The sequence below is a fragment of the Lagenorhynchus albirostris genome, chromosome 2 (assembly GCF_949774975.1).
Source record: "Lagenorhynchus albirostris chromosome 2, mLagAlb1.1, whole genome shotgun sequence".
Lineage (NCBI taxonomy): Eukaryota > Metazoa > Chordata > Mammalia > Artiodactyla > Delphinidae > Lagenorhynchus > Lagenorhynchus albirostris.
In genome coordinates, this window is record NC_083096.1 from 29,202,058 (window position 1) to 29,228,370 (window position 26,313).

The 26,313-nt window shown below is 40.5% G+C and overlaps 1 protein-coding gene across 1 annotated transcript; it reads right to left on the reverse strand.

Moving 5' to 3' along the window:
• Positions 1–2,870: 2,870 nt before the first annotated feature.
• BECN2 (beclin 2) lies at positions 2,871–4,172 on the reverse strand. The gene has a single exon (XM_060142073.1). The coding sequence runs from the start codon at positions 4,167–4,169 to the stop codon at positions 2,871–2,873; it is 1,299 nt and encodes a 432-aa protein (XP_059998056.1). The 5' UTR covers positions 4,170–4,172.
• Positions 4,173–26,313: the final 22,141 nt, after the last annotated feature.

Sequence of the window (26,313 nt, forward strand, 5' to 3'; positions counted from 1 at the left end):
CTATTGAGCCGGTGCTCTACAGCCCGCAAGCCACAACTACTGAGTCCATGTGCTGCAACTACTGTGCTGCAACTACTGAAGCCCCTGCACCTAGAGCCCATGCTCTGCAACAAGAAAAGCCACCGCAATGAGACGCCCACGTACCACAACGAAGAGTAGCCCCCACTCACCGCAACCAGAGAAAGCCCACGTGCAACAATGAAGACCCAACGCAGCCAAAATAAATAAATAAATAAATTTATTTAAAAAAAGGAAAGAAATCTAAAATAGTCAAACACATAGAAACAGAGTAGAATGGTGGTTGTTGGGGGCTGAGGGAAAGGGGAAATGGAGAGTTGCTATTCAGTGCGTATAGTTTCAATTGTGCAAGGTGATTAAGTTCTGGAGATCTGCAGTACAACATTGTGCCTATACTTCACAACACTATACTGTACACTCAAAATCTAATGAGGTTGAATCTCATGTTAAGTGTTCTTAACACAAAATGAATGAATGAATGAATGAGTGAGTGAATGAATGAATAAATAAAACTGATTTACCTTTTATTTCAGGTGCCTAAAATCTCTTGGCCTAGTAGTTTCTGACACTCAAATGACTTCAATGGAAAATATGTACCTATGTGAGAAATTTGGAGATGGAGAGGGGGAGTGGAGATAGTCACAAAATGAAACAGAATAATTCTGTGATTTATTCATTCAATTATTCATTGAGGATCTACTATGTGGCAGGCATTGTGCAAACTGTTGGGGACATAACTACAAACACGATATACATAGTCCATGACTTGATGGACTATGGCCTAGAGCAGGGGTCAGAAAACTATGGCCCACAGGCCAAATCCACCTTGCTGTCTTTTTTGATGAATATAGTTTCACTACAACACAGCTATGCCCATTCATTTACACATTTTCTGTGGCTGGTTTTATGCTGTAACAGCACAACTGAATAGTTTCTACAATTTAGTAATTGCGACAGAGACCACATGGACCAAAAATCTTAAAATATTCACTATTTGGCCTTTTACATAAAAAGTTTGCAAAACCCTGTTCTAGAACAATTGATAATATAGTTTTCTGTGCAAAAGGATTTTTGTTACATTATTCTTAGGAATTTAACAGTTTGAACTATTTTAAAATTCTCTTTCTAATTGTTACTTATATATAGAAATACATTTGGTTTTTGTAATTGACTTTGTAGTCAGTGAATTTCTTAATTCACTTATTAATTCTAATCATTTATGTGTTGATTATTGGGATATCATTACACAGTTATGTCATGTGCAAATAAAAATTTTATTTTTTCCCTTCTAATCTTTATACCTTTTACTTCTAATCTATTGTACTAGCTAGGATCACCAACACATGTTAAATAGAAATACTGATAACTAATATTCTGTATCTTTCCTAATCTCAAGTGGAAAGATTTTTTTTTTAAATACAAAATTTTCATGGAAATACTTCATATATTCAAGGAATATATATTCTTGGAGTTATTTTTTCTCTAACTACTTTTAAATATTCAGTTTATATTACATGTTTTATAACCTAATCTTTTTACTTAATATATGGTAAGCAATTTCATTAAATATTATGTAAATATTCTTCTGTAACATCTTAATACCTACATGGTATTCCATTATATGCTTGGACCTTAATTCATTTAACTAATCTCCTAGGAGTTTTCTATTACCTCTGAGCCTGTGACAAATTAGTCAACTTCTGTTCACATTTTCCACAGCAATGACTTCCATTTACAGATGCTGAGTATGTATGAGAGGCTGTTCTAGGCACCATCTGGACTACTAAGCTAAAGTAGCTCTCAGGAAGTTTGTAGTTTGGTTAGAAAACACACAGAAAAGAGCATGGGCAAAGACCAGATGGAGAATGGACTTAGCATGTTTGGGAACAGAAAGGAGCTGGGAACAGTATAAGGTGAGCCTAGAGAGGCAGGCAGGACAGATCACCCAGGCTGAAAGCCATGGTAAGAATTTGGGACTTTATTCTGAGAGCAATGGAGAAGCAGGTAAATGACATGACACAATTTGATTTTTTTTTTTTTAATTTTTTGGCTTCACTGCACGGCGCAGTGGCATGTGGGATCTTAGTTCCCCAACCAGGGATGGAACCCATGCCCCCTGCAGTGGAAGGGCAGAGTCTTAACCACTGGACTGTCAGGGAAGTTCCACAATTTGCATTTTTAAAAAGTCCTCTGGCTTTTACAACCTTCAGCTCTCTGTAAGGGCTCACCTTGTGACCCTTACCTGACCACTGATCAGCAGAAATGTTACCAGTCCTCTCTGGCCACCACAGCCCCTCACCTCCAGGTTAGTCTCAACATAATGGCACAGCCCAATGACACACTTTTCACTTTAAATCATTGAAGAAAGTGTTGAACTTTATTGAAAGTTTTTCTGGGATGAAGAGGAAGGGTTTACACTGTATATCACAGCAGAAATGTAATAATCTTTCAACATTTACTTCCTGACTCCAAAGTTCCACTACATAAAATGGTCCAAGTACTTTCCTCATAAAAAATTAAAGACCTCCACCTCTCTCCTTACTACCCCATCCTCTCACCTCCCACCCACCCCTCAGTTCTCTCTGCAATCTTTATCCCTTCTTAAGGAGGAATACTCTTGTCAACCTATGATTTCACCTTTGTCATTTTGAATGTTTGTCTGGGAAGAAAGGGAGAGGGAGGACAAAGCAAAGTCTTTTGGTTTGCTCTGGACAATAATCTTAAATTAGTGCCTGTATGGCCATCCATTTTTTAAATTATAAACATATTCTTCAGTTTCAAATTTTATCTGATAACATTTCACAAATAAAATCTTAAAGCAAAAAAAAAATCTCTCTCTCATAGAAAAAAAGTTATTTTTGACAATATCTTAAGGAGACCCAAGTGAGACTACACTCAAAATTTATAAGCATAAGCTTGAGTGCTTTTGTCCACTCCTCCTCTGTGTTCAAGTGGGTTCTGATGGAGTAGAATCCACCACTGCTTCCGGGGTCTTCCATCAGGCCTTTCTTCACATGAATCTTGTAGGGCAAACAGAGACCTGACCCACCTTTCTCAGCCAGTTCCTTGAACTGCTGCATGCAGTCCAGGAAAGCCATCATAGCCTGGTCAAATTTGTTATGCAAGAAAACATTCCGCTTCCCATTAGAGAACAATGGCAGCTCAATGCAGTCATCTGTTAAAGACTTCAGATAGGAATGGTTTCCACAGGGGATGAGTCGGTACCTCTGAAACTCCAGTCCAATTGTATTGGACAGGGCAAGGAGCAGCAAGGCTGTCTGTCCCCAGGCTATGTTAATCTCATTCCAGCACACAGGGACAGTGGGGAGGCAGCCCAATCTGAAGTTATTGATGGTAGTTAAGGGGCCATCATGCCAGATCTCAAATGTGGCGTTAAAGACACTGGTTTTCTCCAGCTGGTGCCACTGGATCTGGACGTACCATAGCCGCTTCTCCACACTACTCAGCTCGTCATGTAGTTCTAGTTGTTGCCATTTCAATTTACTGTAGTCCTTCTGGTACTGCTTTTCTTGCTGGTCCAGCATCTCAGTCTCTGCCTGGGCTGCCTCGAGATCTGCTGCTGCTCTTTCTCGGTTCTTTTCCACCTCCTCCAGCTCCTGGACCAGCCTCGTTTCCTCCAGCTCCAGGCCCTTCAGCTTCTCCTGCAGCGACTCCCTCTCCTCACTTATCAACTCCCTGGTCTCCAAACAGCGTTTGTAGCTCTGAATCTCAGATTCTGTGATGGTGAGTTGGACGTCCAGTTGCTCTAAAAGATTGTCAGTACAGTCCTCACACATGGGGTGGTCCACATCTGTTTCACCAGAGAGGATGTCAAACATGTCGCTTGCAGCCTTCTGGATGCTACTGAGGGTTCTCAGGGAGCCCAAATTCCCAAGCAGGGTGAAGCTGTCAGGATTGTCCCAGGACATTCTGCCACCAGGGAGGCCAGGAAGGGTCCTGTAAGAGGCACCTTCCTGTAGATTTTCAAAATCTGCCCCCTCCCTGGAAGGAGGGCCTCCCTCCTGGGTTTCTCCTGGCTCCCCCTGAGCTGAGATGAGCATCAAAGCTTCAGGTTCTTGGGAGGTCTCCATGGACTGATTCAGTTTCAGGGGCTGGCTGCAGCATTGGCAAATGAAGCAGAGGGAGGACATGGTGGAGGTCTTGACTCTCACCTTGACACTGTTCCCTCCCTCGGTCGCCAGGGAATTAACCCTTTATACCTTTTAAAACTCTTTCTAGAGGAGAGATTCTTTTCAAATGCATATCTCATCTTGTCACTGTCCTAAAAACCTTACAATGGTACCCTCCTTAGATACTTTTAGACCTCCCTTAACTCCTTATAGACAAGTGACTCTTTCTAAAAAGAAAAGCTGATCATCTTACTCCTCCTCTAACATTAAAGAGTAATCTTTCTAAAACTAAAATCTGATCATGGACACCTCCTTAAAATGTTTAATGCCCTTATCTTAAGATAAAGTCTAATCATCTTAACCTGACACCAAGGCCTCTGCCCATCTTTCCAGCTTTTCCTCTCCCCATTTCCTGCCACCCTCACCATGTACTCCTGCATAATAACTGAATTTCAGTTCTTCCAACATTTCTTATTGTTCCGTCTGACTAGAACACTCTTCCTTTCCCTCTTTACCTGGATAACTTCTACCCATCCTTTAGGGTTAGGTGTCATTTCCTTCAGGAAGCCTTCTCTGACTACCAAATTTAGGCTTTCTGTTCGGATGACACATTTCACATTCTTTATCACATAGTAATGTAATGGGCATACATGGAAAATATATTAGTTTAATTAACAAATCACACCAAATAATGTAGTTTGGAGGTTATGTATTTTGCCATCAGCTCAGCCAGAGATTAATACGCCAAGCATTTACGTAACATAAAAGAGCAAATAACAAAAAACTTTACAAGTATGTTGACTTCCATAGACAACCACCCAAGTAAGCACATTATGTTAGCCAGAAGTACTTGCTCTGAAATAAAACCCTTGTGGACTTCTAACCCGCAGTTATTGACTTGATGGAGTAGAGCATAAGATAAACGCACACAGAAGAACCCAGTCTTAAATGGAGACCACAGTAAGGGGCGTAAAGTCATAGGGCCTTTCTCTCCCAGTGTCCAGCAGGAAGCAGCATGCCAACCACACCAGGAGAGGCTCAGGGCGGGGGCAGGAAGCCTTCCTGCAGACTCACTGAAGTGTGGTCCAGGACTTTACCAGGTTAAGCACACGAGGCAGTTGTGCTGCACTGCACTTCATGCTGAGGGACTTTGCTCTAGCAAGGAAACACACCTCCCGCTGGCCACCCTTCACTGTAGTTTTCAAACCCTACTTAATCAGTCACTGTCATGGCTGAAATTGGTAATTTACACTTGTTACCACTTAGCTCTTCACCAGTATCCTATGTGTGTGAACCTCAAAAATTCCTGGGAGATGGGAAGACTGGAAGTGCATTAAGGTAAAGAGAGGTTGAACAGCTAGTCAAGGGTCCTTCTAGCCCTCATAACCTCTCTGAAACGCCTCAAATCAATCCATTATAGAAGCATCCTCTAGAAGTTGGGAACATCTGATTTATAGGCAACCTGTCAGAAGCACAAGTGACAAGAGGACTTGCTATTGGCATCTGAAGTGGGGGGCTGGAGGCTGCCTTGTGGGACTGATCTCTTAACCTGTGGGATCTGATGCTATCTCTGGGTAGATAGTATAAGAATTGAGTTGAATTGTAGGACATGCAGCTGGTGTCAGAATTACTTGGTGAGGAAAGGACCCACACACTGTGATTGGGAGCATAATCCTAGTTGGTGTCAGAATATTATGGAGTCAGTGTTTAATGGGGACAGAGTTTTAGTTTGGGAAGATAAAAATTTCTGGAGATGGACAGTGACAATGGTTGCACAACAATATGAATGTACTTAATACCACCTAACTGTATACCTAAGAATGGTTAAGGTGGTGTTTTATCACAATTAAAAATAAAATAATAATAAAAGAAATTAAAGGACCTGCTTAAAGCAGCTGTCTCTCGGCAGTAAGTAAGAGAGTTATTAGAAACTGGCTGAAGAGCACTTTTCTACTTGCTGGATGGGATGCTGCCCGATTCATGAATCATTTAATAAATCCAATTAGGTCTTAAAAAAAAAAAAGACAGAAAAAGACAAAAGAAACTGACTGAAATGTTGTTCATTTTCCTGGAGATTTAAAATGTCCTGGGACTCTCAGCTGGGCTCAAAGTGCAAGGCCATCTCATTGTTAACTAGAAAAAAATATTCACAGCTCAAAAAGACTACCCAAATATGCCTCTGTTTGCTATGATTAAAATCGGAAACTTCATGTTATATATCTTACCACAATTTAAAAAAACCTCAAGGCTGCCCTGTCCAATGGGCCTTTGAATGTCCCGTTTCCTTTATAAACCTCCACAGACTGAGTGTGGGACATGCAAAGTGTCTGAGGAAGGACTTCTGCTGCTGCAGAGGCCAGAGACCTCAGGGGCCCAGATGTGACTCATGCAGAATAAAAAGGCAATGATCATAATTACAGGGGAGGCTAGCTTTATGGTTCACATAAAAAAATCTTGAAAAGGATTTTAAGCTTTATTTCATTTTATTTTGCTTCAGACTAACCAGGTGTCCTTTCAAGGTCTCCTTGCTAGCAAGACTCCAGATAAGTTATTTGGATCAAGCTGGAATGAAAATATTTTCTTCAAGACTCAAACCATCAAAAGAGCCAAGATTCTGGCTTTCTGTCCCAGGTCAGCTGCTGATTTAGGAAGTCATTTAAGCTCTCAGTCTTCTTAGTTAACTTCTGTGAAATGGGTGTAATGCTGGCAATTAAATGTTGCTCACAACAGCTACGAAGCGGTCTCCAGTATATGGACAAGGCAAAGTACACTGAGCACCCTCCTTGCTTGGCACAGTGTGTGGGTTAAGTGCTCAGTAAATCATTGAAAATTCCCATGCCGTCAGTGCTCAGAAGTGCTCAGACTGAGGGACTATAGCTCCCACCTTCTGCCACTCCCTACTCATTTCTAATACCGTGCCATCATCAGGGAGGGGAAAATTTCCCCCCTACCCCTCCTGAGTTCTTGTGGCTGGACTAATAATTAAATTGACACAAGACAGTTTAACAGGAGAAAAGTAAACAAATTTTAATTTGTGCACACACAGATCTATAGAAATGGGACCTAAGAAGTGGCCAAAGCAGGCAGCTTTTAAACTTTTTAGACAAAGAAACAATACATTTGTGAGGAATTGACAGGACAAAGAAACTTAGGTTTTGGGAGCTCAATCAGTGAAGAATCTAAACAGAGTTGGGGCTTGTGGTAGTAAATGTTAAATGTAACAAGGCTTGTTTATAGAGGCTTCTCAGCACCAATTCCCTATCTCTAGTGATAAGGGTATTCTTTCACAGGGGAAATTTATTTCCTGCTTTTGGGGAGACAGAAAGGAGGGTCCATGTGTTCCTCTTGCACTGGCTGTGTACAGTCCTTAAGTTCTTAAGCAACTTTAATTCAAAATAATCAATACACCATTGAGGCATATTTTGGGGCAGCCTACTCTGGGCCCCACCACTGTAAAAGTAAAGTATAAAATTACAACAGAGCTAACTTGAGGAAATTGTACATCTAAAACAAATATTCTTTATTTGCAAAAAACATTCACAGAATTCCTAGAAGTATATTGTTGGCTAATGTGTTACAGATCATTAACTCTTCATAATTGGAATTCAACACCAAATGAAGGTCAGAATTTTCTTCCATGACCATCTACCTGTGAAGACTGACTCCTCTTTCACCTAGGCACTGACACTTGCATCCACAGATCTCAGCAAATGGCATTTGGTATATTTACTCCTATGCTGAACTATATACCTCTTAAGAATATTGTTGAAACATCTTGACTCCATTTTATCCTTCCTTCTTTTCTTCTTTTTTTCCCCTTCTTATGGAAGGGCTTCTAGACACCATGACTCATGACTCCAGTCAAATAATCCATACATCTCATTATAATGAAATATACAGTCATCCCTCAACATCCACGAGGGATTAGACCCAGGATCCCTGTGGATACCTAAATCCCCAGAGGCTAAAGTCCCTTACAAAAAAATGACACAGTATTTGCATATAACCCAAGCACATCCTCTCGTATACTTTAAAGCATCTCTGGATTACTTATGCTACCAAATAAAATGTAAATGCTATGTAAATAGTTGCCAAGGTGACAAATTCAAGTTTTGCATTTTGGAACTTTCTGGAATTATTTTTTTCTGAGTATTTTTGATCCTCGGTTGATTGCATCTGTGGATGTGAAACCCATGGATATGGACAGCCAACTGTGTTGGTAATTCTTTTTTTTAGAAATCATAATAATTTGATAATTAGACTAAGGGTCTGGGAATCAAGTTTTTATTGCCTGTACCAGATTATTCATCCCTTTCACAAGAAAGGCCCTTAGATATTCCTGATGACACATCCATTACCTCACAAGGGAACTGTGGGGATCACACACTCCCAAAGCCCTTGGCTATCTGTACAGGGAATGCACCATCCTCAATATTTAGGCTCAGGCAGATTTTGAGGGGAGGGGGGCAAGATGGCTGGAAAGCAGGACCTCAGTCCTCATCTTCTTTGAAGAAAGAATTCAGCAAAGAGACAGAGATTGTGAAGCAAACAAAGCATTTATCAGAAGGAAAGTATGTGCGGAAGAGCACACAGACAAATTCTGAGTTACGTGCAATAGGGGTGGCATAGATTGCTTATATGGGGGCAGTATTCTGGGTTGTCTCCAGCCAATCATCTTGTTTGTGCCCATATTTGGCCTGACTTAGGGTCCTTCCTGGTGGGAGCATGTGCATCTCTCAGCCAAAATAGATTCCAGCATGAAGGTTTCTGGGAGGTTGGCAGGACATGTTATGGACTGGCAGCCCCTCCCTCCTTTTGACCCCTTCCCTAGACTGAGGACCTTCCCTGTGCATGTGTGGGCTGGGAAATCCTCCTGACCACAAGAATGAGGAAAAATGTGGTCACTTTGTCTTTTACCTAGTCAGGGCCTGATGTTCCTGCTAGTGTCATACCTTGGAGCCTCAGCAGGAGACCTGTTGCAGTTGCTCAGCCTGAGGCTCATCTATCTCCTACCTCAAGGACTTTGTCCTTACCATCCTTATAATCATTATCAGGGAGAGGAAATTCCCCAGGAGGCGGCTCTCATCCTGATGACCTAACGTAGCTCCTGTCAAGATGGTGAATGCTCACAGGCAGGACAATATATAGAAGGCCAAACTAGCTGAAACCCAAATGCTGACACCCCCGACAATCTACCCACTGCTTCTGATGTTCTCCTCTGTGCCATGGGCTCCATTAAACATATCTTTCCTCTCTCTAAGACTAAATTAACACAACTACCCTCTTCTTTCATCCCGGTTCTGGGGTTTAGGACTGTTGGTAGCCAGCTGGTTTCTTCTACTCTGTTTTGATATAGTAGGAAAAGCTCTGGCCTGGGATTCAGGAAACTTGGTTTCTTTCTTTCTTTTTTTTTTTTTAACATCTTTATTGGGGTATAATTGCTTTACAATGGTGTGTTAGTTTCTGCTTTATAACAAAGTGAATCAGTTACACATATACATATGTTCCCATATGTCTTCCCTCTTCCATCTCCCTCCCTCCCACCCTCCCTATCCCACCCCTCCAGGCTGTCACAAACCACCGAGCCAATATCCCAGTGCCATGCGGCTGCTTCCCACTAGCTATCTACCTTACGTTTGTTAGTGTGTATATGTCCATGACTCTCTCTCACCCTGTCACAGCTCACCCTTCCCCCTCCCCATATCCTCAAGTCTGTTCTCCAGTAGGTCTGCGTCTTTATTCCTGCATTACCCCTAGGTTCTTCATGACATTTTTTTTTCTTAAATTCCATATATATGTGTTAGCATACAGTATTTGTCTTTCTCTTTCTGACATACTTCACTCTGTATGACAGACTCTAGGCCCATCCACCTCACTACAAATAGCTCAATTTCGTCTCTTTTTATGGCTGAGTAATATTCCATTGTATATATGTGCCACATCTTCTTTATCCATTCATCCGATGATGGGCACTTAGGTTGTTTCCATCTCCGGGCTATTGTAAATAGAGCTGCAATGAACATTTTGGTACATGACTCCTTTTGGTTTTCTCAGGGTATATGCCCAGTAGTGGGATTGCTGGGTCATATGGTAGTTCTATTTGTAGTTTTTAAAGGAACCTCCATACTGTTCTCCATAGTGGCTGCACCAATTCACATTCCCACCAGCAGTGCAAGAGGGTTCCCTTTTCTCCACACCCTCTCCAGCATTTATTGTTTCTGGATTTTTTGATGATGGCCATTCTGACTGGTGTGAGATGATATCTCATTGTAGTTTTGATTTGCATTTCTCTAATGATTAATGATGTTGAGCATTCTTTCATGTGTTTGTTGGCAGTCTGTATATCTTCTTTGGAGAAATGTCTATTTAGGTCTTCTGCCCATTTTTGGATTGGGTTTTTTGTTTTTTTGTTATTGAGCTGCATGAGCTGCTTGTAAATTTTGGAGATTAATCCTTTGTCAGTGGCTTCATTTGCAAATATTTTCTCCCATTCTGAGGGTTGTCTTTTGGTCTTGTTTATGGTTTCTTTTGCTGTGCAAAAGCTTTTAATTTTCATTAGGTCCCATTTGTTTATTTTTGTTTTTATTTCCATTACTCTAGGAGGTGGGCCAGAAAGGATCTTTCTGTGATTTATGTCACAGAGTGTTCTGCCTATGTTTTCCTCTAAGAGTTTGATAGTTTCTGGCCTTACATTTAGGTCTTTAATCCATTTTGAGCTTATTTTTGTGTATGGTGTTAGGGAGTGATCTAATCTCATACTTTTACATGTACCTGTCCAGTTTTCCCAGCACCACTTATTGAAGAGGCTCTCCTTTCTCTACTGTACATTCCTGCCACCTTTATCAAACATAAGGTGTCCATATGTGCGTGGGTGTATCTGTGGGCTTTCTATCCTGTTCCATTGATCTATCTTTCTGTTTTTGTGCCAGTACCATACTGTCTTGATTACTATAGCTTTGTAGTATAGTCTGAAGTCAGGGAGCCTGATTCCTCCAGCTCCTTTTTTCGTTTTCAAGATTGCTTTGGCTATTCGGGGTCTTTTGTGTTTCCATACAAATTGTGAAATTTTTTGTTCTAGTTCTGTGAAAAATGCCAGTGGTAGTTTGATAGGGATTGCATTGAATCTATAGATTGCTTTGGGTAGTAGAGTCATTTTCACAATGTTGATTCTTCCAATCCAAGAACATAGTATACCTTTCCATCTGTTTGTATCATCTTTAATTTCTTTCATCAGTGTCTTATAATTTTCTGCATACAGGTCTTTTGTCTCCTTAGGTAGGTTTATTCCTAGATATTTTATTCTTTATGTTGCAATGGTAAATGGGAGTGTTTTCTTGATTTCACTTTCAGATTTTTCATCATTAGTATATAGGAATGCCAGATATTTCTGTGCATTAATTTTGTATCCTGCTACTTTACCAAATTCATTGATTAGCTCTAGTAGTTTTCTGGTAGCATCTTTAGGATTCTCTATGTATAGTATCATGTCATCTGCAAACACTGACAGCTTTACTTCTTCTTTTCCGATTTGGATTCCTTTTATTTCCTTTTCTTCTCTGATTGCTGTGGCTAAAACTTCCAAAACTATGTTGAATAAGAGTGGTGAGAGTGGGCAACCTTGTCTTGTTCCTGATCTTAGTGGAAATGCTTTCAGCTTTTCACCATTGAGGATGATGTTTGCTGTGGGCTTGTCATATATGGCCTTTATTATGTTGAGGAAAGTTCCCTCTATGCCTACTTTCTGCAGGGTTTTTATCATAAATCGGTGTTGAATTTTGTCAAAAGATTTCTCTGCATCTATTGAGATGATCATATTGTTTTTCTCCTTCAATTTTTTAATATGGTTTATCACATTGATAGATTTGCATATATTGAAGAATCCTTTCATTCCTGTAATAAACCCCACTTGATCATGGTGTATGATCCTTTTAATATGCTGTTGGATTCTGTTTGCTAGTATTTTGTTGAGGATTTTTGCATCTATGTTCATCAGTGATATTGGCCTGTAGTTTTCTTTCTTTGTGACATCCTTGTCTGGTTTTGGTATCAAGGTGATGGTGGCCTCGTAGAAGGAATTTGGGGGTGTTCCTCCCTCTGCTATATTTTGGAAGAGTCTGAGAAGGATAGGTATTAGCTCTTCTCTAAATGAGGAAACTTGGTTTCTGCTCATAATTTGCTACAAATAGTTATCTGTCCATCTCAGTTTTCTCATTTGTAAACTAAGGGACTTGAAGCAAGTGATATTCAAAGTCTTCTTAACCTCAGTTGTGTATAACTTTTTCATTTCTTTTAGTTAGGGTTGCCAACTAGTTCTTGTGCCCACCTCAAACTCTCTCCTTCCACCCATAACTATATCACTGAAAAGTCATTTAAAACCCAGAGTTTATTAAAATGTACAGACTTATATCCAAAAATAACTATGTGATATGACCATATGACTATAGACTATGTTTTCAATTATTTGGGTAGCTTGGGCTAAGTGTTTATGCTTGACACACTGTTTCAATGGCAAAGATGTTGGTGATTGATGCCAAATTCTGGGTCACATCATCACGATGTGCCCAGCAAACAGAGCCTAGAGTGGCAGGATCCTGTGTGGTCCCAGGACTGTTGGAATTATGGAGAAGGTGGAAAGTGAGGGGTCTCTACCAGTTGTCAGGGCACAAGTTTAAGTGAGGTGCTGCAGGGGAGAGTGAAACAAGTGGTCAGAGTGAGGAATACAGGATTAGATCTGGAAATGGTGGAACAGTTCTGGGCAATAAGACTGATGAAGGCAAAGGTATTTGGGGCCAGCGTGGAGGGCGGCCAGCCAACTTTATGTCAAAAGTTTGGGCTGGCTACAGAGTTAGCTTATCATTATCATATTCATTTATTGAATCCTTACAGGCACTGGGAAAAGGATGGAGGCTAACATTTGTTGAGTACCTGTCATGTTCCCAGCTTAGTTTATAGATTGTGTTACTGTTGCTCAAATATTCATCCTTCCCTCCCTCCACATAGGGACTTATTTTGTACAATGGACTGGGCTGAAGTGACAACATGCTAGTACCAAGTCCAGGTTTCTGCTAACCCTCTTCTGCTCCTGTCCTCCATCATGAGACAAGCATATCCCATAAAGGAGCTGCTCCTTTAACCTTGGTCCCCAGATGAGAAGACATCTAGAACCCAACCATAACCTACCTGCAAAACTCTGAGAAATAAATGCTTGAGTTGTAAGCCACTAAAACTGGGGGATTATTATCACAGCAAAATCTGACTAATAGACACAGTGTTAATCACTTGACATGTATTTTCTCATTTTAGTCCTTTGAAAACAGGCAACAGAATCTCAGAAAGGTGAATATCAGAATCCCTCAGGTGCTGGGATTTAGGCCCAGGCATATTTGACATCAAAAGCCATGCTTTCCAGGGAATTCCCTGGTTGTGCAGTGGTTACGACTCCATGCTCCCAATGCAGGGGGCCCGGGTTCAATCCCTGGTCAGGGAACTAAATCCCACATGCATGCCACAACTAAGAGTTCACATGCTACAACTAAGGAGCCTGGCTGCTGCAACTAAGGAAACCACGTGCCACAACTAAGACCTGCTGCAACCAAATACATAAATAAAATATATTAAAAAAAAACATGTTTTACAGTAAAACATAACAACTCTAGTCCTTGATGAGCAAAGTGCGCTAAGTTGACTTAGCATAGAACTGTGGTCTTAGAGAAAATGTTAACTGAACATGCCTCCAGTAACCCTAGGTATAAAAGTCTCAGACTCTTCCACTGAGCAGATGTCCTAATATGAGTTCTATATAAACAAAGCAGCCTCAGATGCTCAGATGCTGGCAGCCTCTTCTCTCCCTTCTCCCTATATGCCAAACATACATAATATAGTTAGGAATAGACCACAAAGTGGCATCACAGCTAACAGATGGTCAGACTGCTTCCAATACCTTTAGAGAGAATAAAAACAATATGACCCTACCTCACAGATCCTACATTCTTCTGTCAGAAAGCCATGGCTCTTTTGCTTTCATGAGTCATGCTTGCAGGTATTTGTGTGTGACTCTCAGGGGTGAAAAATGATGCTCTGGCATGGAGAAGAACTGCAGGGCTTACTAGTCCCTTACCAGTGGAAAGTAGGAAAAGGAAAACCATGTAACATGGAATGGAAAGGCTGTTTGGTAATTGGCTGGGGAAGGACAGCAGGATTTCATGGAGTCAACCAGAAAAGGTATTTCAAGTATATTTTTCAAAGAGCCTGAGTAACTTTTCTGTTTTCCAAATGTACTGCATCCAGGGTCAGACTCGCTCCAAGAGAAGTTGAATATGGCCCTGTGGTCTACTAAGAAACTTCTTTGTTAGTGTCTTTAGGGCTTAAAGGAAGGGTCTACTTCCCCTATCCTGCTGCTCTAATGTCTAGGAATTCACACAGCCCGTGCCTGGGTCAGAATCTATTTGTTCTTAGTTATGCAGAATTGGGAAGTTTCTTCTTTCTAGAACACGCTAAGTTCTTTCCTTTTCCTAGATGGCTCTTCAAGCACAGATGACTGCCTTCAGGCCTCAGCTTAAATTTCACATCCTCAAAGTCTTACATGGACATTCTGTGTAAGCAAGGCTCCTCAGGTACACCTAGGTTAGAGCACCTTTACCCCAACTGAGCTGTAGCTTAGCTGTTTATCCTGTGTCTTTCCCCATTAGAATTTGGGCTCTCTCACATTAGGGAGTAGATCCAGCTCGTTCATTGCTGAGGCCCTTATGCCTGGGACCTTATGAGCTTAATAATTAGGGACTTAAATGAATGATTGAGTGAATGAGTGCATCCTTGCATCAAATTTGAAAAGCAAGTATAATTTTTTTATTAACTGCTGAATTCTGTTAAAAAGATTAAAAAAATGTTGCCTTAATTTTATCACATAAATAATATATAAATACTTAACACTACAGAAAATTCAAGTATTTTGAGGAAATGGAAGACAGAGGGAAAGTACCCCTTTCTTTATCCTCTACCTTTAGTCCCTCCCCCTCCCCCCAAGTAACGATTTACAAGTGTTTGCTCTCTTTTCTATAAATGTGGTGATTTATAATAAGAAATATATATTTGGTCTTCAACCTCATTCCTGGCCCAGAGCCCCTAAAATCCTTAGAATTTCCTAAGAGATGAGAGTGACAAAGATATTTTTTGTTATATTAATGAAGTGACTTTTGAATCACATTGACAGATGGGGGCTAATTGTCAAGAGAACCAACCAAGTGATTGGAGGGTTAAAACTTTCAGTCCCACCCCTGACCTCTGAGGAGGGGAGAGAGGCTAGAGCTTGAATCAATCACAAGTGGCCCATCATTATTTAATCAATCAAGCCTCTGTAATGAAGCCTCCATTAAAAACCCAAAAGGATGGGGTTCTGAGAGCTTCTGAGTTGGTGAAAATGTGGAGATTTGGAGAGTGATGCACTCGGAGAAGTCATGGAAGCTCCCCACCCTTTCCCCCTAGCTTGCCCTGGGTGTCTCTTCCATAAGGCTGTTCCTGAGTTATATCTTTTTATAACAAACCAGCAATCTAGTAAGTAAAATGTTTTCCTGAGTTCTGTCAACCATTCTAGCAAATTAATTGAACCAGAAAGCTGGTTTTGGGAACCTCTGACTTATAGCCAGTTGTGTCAGAAGCAGAGTTAACAACCTGGGCTTGGAATTGGCATCTGAAGTGGGAGAGAGGCAGACTTGTAGAACTGAGCCCATAACCCATGGGATCTGATGTTATCTCAGGCAGATAGTGTCATAACTGAGTTGAATTATAGGACACTAGGGTGGTGCCCAAGAATTGCTTATTGGTGGTGAAAATCCACCACACATTGGAATTGAATGATCAGAGACTTCGCTAACCTTCTCGTTTAACACATTTATGTATCTCCGTGTCCATAGAGGTATCCTTTAATGTGAATTTTATTTTTCTTCAAGGATGACAGAGCCATCCTTTGTCCTATACGGTGCTTATTACATGTAACTTGTTCCATTTCCCTATCGACGGAAAAGTAGCAAATGGTAACCAAGTATTTGGGGACTATTTCTTTTTGATCTTTTGCAATTAGCTTTTTTTTTCGGTTGTGCTAGGTATTAGTTGCGGCAGGCAGGCTCCTTAGTTGCAACAGGCAGGCTCCTTAGTTGCAGCAGACGGGCTCCTTAGTTGTGGCATGTGAACTCTTAGTTGCGGCATGTATGTGGGATCTAGTTTCCCCGACCAGGGTTTGAACCTGGGCCCCCTGCATTGGGAACACCTAGCCTTAACCACTGCACCACCAGGGAAGTCCCTGCAATTAGCTTTTTTTTTCATCCAAAAGCAGAATTTACAAAGATTGGCTGTTTCCCTCAATAGTAGACAATGTAAACTGGTTTGCACTATCTGTAAACAAGTTACTTTTACTCTATAAATAATTATTTTGCAATTGCCTCTTGTAACAGGGAAGAACTAATCTGATTCCATATTGAATCTATTTTTTTAAAGCTCTAATCTTTGCACTCTATAGCTAATTACCTTGCTAATTCTGCACTCAGGCACATTAATTATAAAAGGATTGTGACCTATAGCTTGAAGTATACATAATTGCCCCTTTCCTTCCAGAAACTCTGCCTCCTATGCTTAACCTTTAAAGGTAAAATGCCTTTGCTTAGCTCACAGGTATCCTAATTATTAGAAAGATAATTCTCCTTTGCTTATTGATCACGTATCCACATAGAGATAAGGAGTTACAGGACAGGAAAGAACATTTGTCTTAGGACAGGAAATAACACTTGTTGAAGACTTACAGGAGTATCATGACCAGGCCTCTGTTGAACGCATGCAATATCAAAGAATTAACATGTCCCCTTCAAGGTCTGGCCGGCGCCAAGATTTCTGCAACAACCCTTCACCTCTTGATCTCATTCCCTCCTGTCTTCCCCTCCGCAGCATAAAAGAAGCTTGTATTCAAGCCCAAACAAAATGGTTCTTTAAGATGTTAGTCTGCCATCTTCTCAGTTTGCTGACTTTCCAAATAAAGCTACTATTCCTTGCCTCAACACCTTGTCTCTCAACTTATTGACCTGTTGTGCTGCAAGCAGTATGAGCTTGGACTCAGTAACACTTTCAACAGAAACTCATGATTATGAGTAATTCAAAATTTTGCACAGCATTTAATCCTTATTATAAGGGAAATTCATATTAATAAAAGCTTACCTTAGTGCTTCTGTAGTTCCCATGTTTCATAAACACATTGACAAGTAGGTTTAGGGTCCTTGTTCTGTCTAGCCATTTTTCACACAAACTGAGTTGACTTGTGAAATAGCAGGAGGGAGGCCCAGGGATTGTAAAAAGCCATGCTTGATGTCTTCCCAATCCTGACTGTTCTTTTGGTCTGTAGACAGAGACCACTAAGCACGTGCAGACTCACTGCCTCTGCTGTAGGCAATGACCAATGGACTTGCCAAATCCAACACAAATCCTGAGACAGAGCAACAGGAGACATACATTGGAGCTTTTGTCTCTTCCTCTGACATTTCTTGAGATGTCTTTTGATTTAAGGATAGTTTGAAAATCTTATTCATCAAGTACTTCTTTTTCTTCTCTAATGTCCTGGCCAGCACCAGTGTTAGATCCCTTCCTATAAATTTGCTTGATGGATTTCTAGGAGGGGCATTATAAAAAAAAATACATATTTTTTCCTTGAGAGCCCTGTTCAAGTACAGTATTAAAATTTTCAGTCACCTTGTCTTCTGTGGATACTTTAATCCCAGTACCTGGCACACAGCAGGTTTCCCATTAAATAATAATTGAATGAATGAAGTGCTAAACCTGAAGTATTCAGATTTTCTGACTACATGATGGTATATTATTCTACTTTTACTAGTGGTTGTTTTATTTAAAAATTCTTTCCTTCTCTGCTCTAGTCACAGTTATGCAAACTTGACCACTCTAAAAAAATAATTAAGAATATAATTTTCCTTTCTTTTTTAAAAAAACTTCAAAAGATTATTTTTATTTAATAAACATTTATTGAAGCTGCTATATCTAAGGCCTCATGCTTAATCTAGTTCTTGTCAAAAGGAGCTCACTGTAGCTCATCAATAACTATACAATGTTTTTATGTTATATTCTTCTTAATTTTTTAATATATTTAGGGGTGTGTGTGTGTGTGTGTGTGTGTGTGTGTGTGTGTCCTAGGGTAAGTGTCCAGCAAGAGTGTTAAAGACTATGAATTTCTTTTGGAATTCTGTGCTAATAGTCTTCCCTGAAAGATTTTATCAAGTGACAGCATCATTAGCTGTATAAGATATCCCTGTAAACACATATGAGTTAAAAGATTAGTATCAGAATATATAATGAATTTCTACAAATCAATTAGAAAAATAAACAACCAAAAGAAAAATGGGAGAAAGACATGACTAGTGATTCTTAACTCTGGCTGCACATTAGAATCACTGAGGGGGACTTCCCTGGTGGTCCAGTGATTAAGAATCCGCCTTCCAATGCAGGGGACATGGGTTCGATCCCTGGTTGGGGACCTAAGATCCCACATGCACAGGGCAACAAAACCCTCAGGCCACAACCAGAGAGCCTGTGTGCCACAACTGCTGAGCCCACACGCTCTGGAGCCTGCACGCCACAACTAGAGAGAAGCCCACACGCCACAACAAAGACCTAGCACAGCCAAAAAGAAAAAAAAACCACTGAGGACTTTTAAAAAACAAAAATGCCTCCCATTGACTAATGACTGAAAAAAAATGCACAACATGAGAGTTGTGAGTTAAGTTTTATATGGGGCAAAATGAGGACAATAGCTAGGGAGACAACATCTCAGATAGATCTGAGGAACTCGTCCAGAGAAGTAGGGGGGAAGGTCAGTATTATCATGTGATTTTGGTGAAGGGGGATACATGCAACTAAGCACACATTTAGGCAGAGGGTTGCTGCTAGTCATGAGGAGCAGATGTCACCATTAATGATTTAAGTGCTTTTCTAGATATGAGGAGATGCGAAAATTTGGGCTCATAAAATCTTCTCCTGAAAATATCTAGCTAACTGAAGGCCTATTCTTCCAGCTTTTCGCAGGGCACAGAGTGGCTCATTCCTGATCTCAACCCTGAACTCCTTTCAGAGTATGTTGAAAGTCAATGGCTGCAGTGGCTAGTGACTTAATCCTTGTAGAGTCAGATGGCAAGTGACAATTTTCTGTTGGCAGCCCCAGATTCTGATTTAATTGGTTGGTTTGAGATCTCGAATCTGCATTTTTCTTAAGCTCTTTAGGTGATCCAGAATGCATTCAACGTTGAGAAACACACAGATAGAAGATGTACCTGCATCTGGTCTTGAAATATCAGTAAATTCATATAAGAAGAAAAAAAGAGGAATAAAGTGTTTTGAAAGGGCATGGGAATATATGAACAGGAGTCCTATAAATCAGCAGGCAGAGATGGGGCGTACTCATGCAGAGGAAGGGAATCTTGTAATCTTAGAATTGGAAGGGGGACTTCTTTGGTGATCCAGTGGGTGAGACTCCACTCTCCCAATGCAGGTGGCCTGGGTTCAATCCCTGGTCGGGGAACTAGATCGTGCTGCAACTAAGAGTTCACATGCCACAACTAAGTCTGCATGCCACAACTAAAGATCCCACGTGGTGCAACGAAGATCCTGCATGCCGCAACAAAGATCCTGCAAGCCACAACTAAGATCCAGTGCAGCCAAAATAAATAAATATTTTTTAAAAAAGAACTGTAAGGAACATAATGACAACATAATTTCTGCTTATATCTCTCCTACTACTATGTTTATCACTACTGCTGCTACTACAAAAGTTGTTGTAAAAAATGTGTGTGTGTGTGTGTTGAAGGCAGCAGAAAGTGCTTCCCCAAAATATGCCTCCTTGGCATAAGAATTACTTTGAGCTGATTATTTTGAGAAACTACAGACACAGAAGAAGCTATGAAAACAGAGTAGAAGTTACCCTTTTGCAAGGGAAATTTAGGACCTTGCCACAAAGGGAGTTATTACCAGAGACAACTTCTTCACCTGAGAGACTTACCTGCTTGGCAGGGCAACATTTGTTTTCCAAATATGTCTTCCTCTCACCTTCCTATGAATTGTCTCCCCTACTTTGAAGCCCCAGATGCCTATCCCTTTCCTTAGCTCAGGATGCTATATAAGCTTCAATCATCTGGCCGCCTTTTGAGTCTCACATCTTTGTGCAGCTCCTGTACAAACATATGTACTCTCTTTTTTTAAATTAATTAATTAATTATTTTGTCTGCGTTGGGTCTTCATTGCTGCACGTGGGATTTCTCTAGTTGCGACAAGGAAGGGCTACTCTTCTTTGTGGTGTGTGGGCTTCTCATTGCAGTGGTTTCTCTTGCTAAGAAGCATGGGATCTAGGCATGTGAGCTTCAGTAATTACAGCACACAGGCTCAGTAGTTGTGGTTCACGGGCTCTAGAGTGCAGGCTCAGTAGTTGTGGCGCTTGGGCTTAGTTGCTCCACAGCATTTGGGATCAACTCAGAGCAGCGATTGAATCTGTGTCCCATGCGCCGGCAGGCAGATTCTTAACCACGGTGCCAGTATGGATGTCCCATACTCTTTTTTTTTTTTAATTTTTAATTTTTTGGCCGTGTTGCGTGGCATGTGGGATCTTAGTTCCCTGACCAGAGATTGAACCTGTACCCCTGCAGTGGAAGCTCAGAGTCCTAACCATTGGACCACCAGGGAAGTCCCAAAACATATGTACTCTTAAAAATAAGGCAACAGGCCCAAAATGGAGTTATGTTAAGCCCCAGATCACCAAACCAAGACTTAATTAGTTGGCTCTCCCAGAAAGGTAATTTTAAATGGAATTTTAAACCAGTCAATCAGGAATCATCCGATCAGCAGGTTAGTGGGGTAATCTGCCTGGTAGACCCCCTGCCATTCCTAAAGGAAAGTGACCTTGCAATAACCGAGCTGCTTTTTTGCCTGGTATAACTTCCCTGTTCCCACCCTCTTTTGCCTATAAAAGTTTTTCATTAGGTACAGCTCCTTTCTGTCTGCTTGATTGGGTGTTGCTCAATTCTAATTGATTTTTGCTCAAATAAACTGTTAACTTTTTTTTTTTTTTTTTATGGTACGTGGACCTCTCACTGTTGTGGCCTCTCCCGTTGCGGAGCACAGGCTCCGGACGCACAGGCTCAGTGGCCATAGCTCACGGGTCTAGCCACTCCGCCGCATGTGGGATGTTCCCGGACCGGGGCACGAACCCGTATCCCCTCGGACTCTCAACCACTGAGCCACCAGGGAAGCCCCTGTTAACATTTTTAATGTGCCTCAATTTTTTTTTATTATTAATTAATTTATTTATTTTTGCTGTGTTGGGTCTTCGTTTCTGTGTGAGGGCTTTCTCTAGTTGTGGCAAGCGGGGGCCACTCTTCATCGTGGTGTGCGGGCCTCTCACTATCGCGGCCCCTCTTGTTGTGGAGCACAGGCTCCAGATGCTCAGGCTCAGTAGTTGTGGCTCACGGGCCTAGTTGCTCCGCGGCATGTGGGATCCTCCCAGACCAGGGCTCGAACCCGTGTCCCCTGCATTAGCAGGCAGATTCTCAACCACTGCGCCACCAGGGAAGTCCAATGTGCCTCAATTTATCTTTTAACAGCTTGTAATTAAATTTTTCTCCTCTAATTTGTCTTTTTACAGAGGGATCTCAGCCAAGAACAATGAAAAGTAAGAAAAAAAATATTTTTCCTCCCCTACACGATAAAATAAATATCTTTATTATGTATAATATGGTTATCATTTACATAATTTATTATATATAAACATTATTATATATATATGGTATTTATGATTTGTTGAGAACTTTGTTATTCGAGTTGCATAATTCTACAAGGTAATGAAAATCACTAACCCCACTTTATAGTTGAGGAAACTAAAGCCAGTGAACCGCCATGACTTTGGCAGCTGTTGTGGCAGGTCACAAAAGCGGGAGCCAGGAAAGAAATATAATTTGAGGGACTTCCATGTCAGGTAATGGGGACTGGGGGGTGTCTCGTTTATTCAGATCAGCATTCCCACTGAAAAGAGATGAAAATGCTGGAAGACATCTGAAGACTTCTTAAAGCATAGAAGGAGCATACTAAAATATAGTGAGGAAGGCAGGCCAAAATCTAGGAGGAGGAAGAACAGAGAGGAGAACAGGAACTCCACAGTTGACTTTTGCCCTTTGGGCATTTGCTCATCTAGATGAAAACAGCTGCTAAATTGACAGTGAGGAGACGCTAACAGAGGTAAAAGCCAAAGGCACACTACAGAGAGGAAAGACTACAGATGTCTCCCTCAAAATCAGACAAAAGAGCAGAAAGCATTCCCCTTTCCCATCTTCCTAGAGTTGTAGCAAGAATTTTCTCATTGTTGGGAGAGATGGAGGAAGCATGGGTGAAAAATGTGTCTCTGAGAGTTTATAAACCTAATGCCCATCTTTCCTGGGAATTGTATCCCATTCATATCAGAATCAAATGGTGAATTTAAAGTGGTTGCAGACTGGTAATGCCCCAGGAATTTAAGAAATACAAATGTAAAACCTCAATAGAGGAATAAGCCTATGCTTCTAGGAACACCAGTAACTATTCCAGAGCTATCAGAAGCTTATCATCAAAGATAACTAAATTCATTTTGAATGGGAATCAGCTAAAACAATGGATGACATACACTGACCTCCGATGACTTTGACAATTGGAATGAAAAGATATAAATTATTCTAAAGGATGATTGTAGTATTTAAAATATAAGACATACTGGGTTTCCTTGGTGGCACAGTGGTTGAGAATCCGCTTGCCAATGCAGGGGACACGGGTTCGAGCCCTGGTCCAGGAAGATCCCATATGCCGTGGAGCAACTAAGCCCGTGTGCCACAACTACTGAGCCTGTGCTCTAGAGCCCATGAGTCACAACTACTGAGCCCGTGTGCCACAACTACTGAAGCCCACATGCCTAGAGCCCATGCTTTGCAATGAGAGAAGCCACTGCAATGAGAAGCCCACGCACTGCAATGAAGAGTAGCCCCCGCTCACTGCAACTAGAGAAAGCCCACACACAGCAATGAAGACCCAACACAGCCAAAAATAAATAAATAAATAAAATAAATTAAAAAAAATAAAAGACATACTAAAAATATCTGTGAGAAACAGAAAATTATAAATTGGATTCTAGCACATTTGAAAAAGAAAGAAAAAGGAACTTCTACAAAGGAAAAAATTCAATAACTAAAATTCAAAATTAATGTACTAAATGAGTTTGGAAAACAAGAGAAAGTTACAGATTTATAAGATAAGTCAGAAGGAACAATGCCACACAGACAAAAAGATGGAAAATATGATAGTGAAACAGGAAGGAAGGGGGCAGGGCACAACCTTTGAAAGAATGACATAGCCTGAGGACTTGACATAAACGAATTAGAACCAAATGGGTCCAAGATGGAGGACAAGTCAACTTCTACTAGATCTTGAGCCTCAGTATACGCTCACTGTAACACATCAGCAAGCTAAATGACACACCCACAGGTGCCATGACACTTCTAAGGCAACCATAAGGATCAAAAAGCGGGTGGTGTCCCAATTCTTGGAAATCTCTGCCCCTTCCCAAAATAGCTGTAATACTCCTCCCACTCATTAGCCAATGAAATTACCCACCACTATAAAAACTGACAACCCCATACCCTGGTGCCTTTCTCACCTTCTGAGTTGACCCACCTTCTGTCTGTGGAGTGTGTTTCTCTCTAAATAAATCCACTTCTTACCTATCACTTTGTCTCTCACTGAATTCTTTCTGTGATGAGACATCAAGAACCTGAGCTTCATTAAGTCCTGATACCGGGTGTGTGACCTCAGTTGGAAGATCGTGGGTTTTGGCTGGGTTTGAGTCCCGGCAGCATGGGTTCAAGTCCCAATCTGAGGTGCATGGTCTCAGCAGCAAGTATAAGAGTTGTGAATGATGGAATAGATGATCTGATATACATTTAATTAAAGTCCCAATTTAATTGAGTGAAGAGAGAGAATTGACAAAGGCAATATATGGAGAAATAATGACAGTGAATTCTCCAGAACTGATAAAAGATTCAAGATTTCAATTCAAAAGGCCTCATAAATCCCCAGTTGAGTAAATTTTTTAAAAACAATACCTAGATATATCATAGTAAACCTGCAGAAAATAGAAGTTAATGGGAATATCTTAAAGCAGTCAAAGAAAAAGTAAAATATTATCTACAATCCTATATTGGATGAAATATCTTTCAAGAACATGAACAAAACAAAGACATTTTCAGAACAAATGAAAATTGAGAGTTCATCACCTGTAGACTCTCATCTGAAGGAAATTCTAAAGAAAGTGGTAAATATGTGGGAAAATCTAGACAGATGTCGACTTTGTCAAACAGAAAAATAATGTAATGGAGAGTTTTTTAAAAAGGGTAAAACTAAAAGACATGAAATAAAGAAGTAACCTATAGTGGTAAATATGTGGGAAAATCTAGACAGATGTCGACTTTGTCAAACAGAAAAATAATGTAATGGAGAGTTTTTTAAAAAGGGTAAAACTAAAAGACATGAAATAAAGAAGTAACCTGAAGTGGTAAATGGAGTTAAAGTGTTCTAAATTCCTTTTATTATCTACAATGAGGTAAATAAATTAAATTTAGACATTAATGAATTAATAAAGCACATTGTAGTTTCTCATTCCACCACAAAAAGAACAGAAACACATAACTTCTAAGCTAATAAAGTGGAGAAAGGTAGATTAATAAAATATAATAGATGTCAAATAAACTATAAATGGAGACCAGAAAAAAAAACTGGAAAACAAAAAGCATAAGCCTTATGGTAAAACCCAAATGTGTCACTATTATGCAATAAAGAGAGATACATCTAAAGCATACATATAGACTGAGAGTAAAAGAGTAGAAAAATATACACCATACAGACACTGATTTCCCCAAATCTGTATAGCTATGTTAATATCAGACAAAATTGACCTTAAGACAAAAAACATTATAAGAGATAAAGGGAGATATGATAAAATGTTCTAATCGGCAGAGGATAAAACCATGATGAGTCTCTGAGCAAAGGAAGGCAGGGTTTTATAAAAGCAAATCTGGAGTCTATGGAATAGTGACCCTCTCCACCCAACCATATGGAATAGTAAATTAATTGTCTTATCAGTATCATCCAGGAACACACCTGCAGTTAAAGTTGAGTTTATTAATTCCTTACAACAAAGGAGAACTCACATCATGAAGAACTGTAGGGCATTCCAGTAGGAGGGGTTAGAAAAGACTTAAGGGTTTAGGCTTGTGTGAGGGGCTGCTCTTCTCTTTCTCCAGCTGAAAACTATCAAGCAGTAGAGGAGCATTGTTAGGGAAGGTAGTTCAGTTATTTATGTTTTCCAAGAAACCTTGTGATTTCAGCTGCGGAGTAGACTTGAGGTAGTCATCTCTGCTATAGTCCTGGCTTTGTCCTTCTCATTAGTTAAACCAGATCTACACCATTTCCTCATTATAAACCCTCAGTTTTAGTTTTTTGGTTTTGCACAATCAATATAGTTTTTGAGAGGTAATTTTCCTTTAACCTTATCTTTTTATTCATGAGGTTAGAGACAAGTTTGATAAAACAGGAGGCTTAATCTTGGGGGCCCAAATGAGTTGCAAATATTTAATACCAGGGCCAACTCCCATGAAATATCTTTATTCATACATTCCATGTTCTCCATTAGCATGAATCACTGACTTGACTGCAATATTCATAAACTGGATGCAACTGCTCCCTGAACAAAGTGCTTTGTGTGAGTGATATCCTCTCATAAAAGACATATGCAAGAGTAAAATAAATTCCGAGTCTTTTCCCTTCTTTTTCAGCCAAAAGTTCTGTTCAAGATTTTGTGGCTGTAGCTTAATAGCTGTGACTAATTTTATTCTGTTACCAGAAATTCCCTCTGTTTTCTTCCCATGGTTTCCATTTCCCTCCTGGTGGTTTGAGCCTTCATCCCAGTCTCTGCCCCCACCAGTCACCTGGGCCACTCCCCGCCTTTGGGATGACCTCATTTGGGCCCCAGTTGCCATGGCAATGCCAGGAGTTGGGAGGACTGTGCTTTCTTTTATGAAGTTTTGTTACTTTCAAGGTCTCAGCTATTCTTTTC

Bases quoted from the DNA above. Each gene is read 5' to 3' on its own strand.
- BECN2 (XM_060142073.1), bottom strand. From the start codon at position 4,169: ATGTCCTCCCTCTGCTTCATTTGCCAATGCTGCAGCCAGCCCCTGAAA.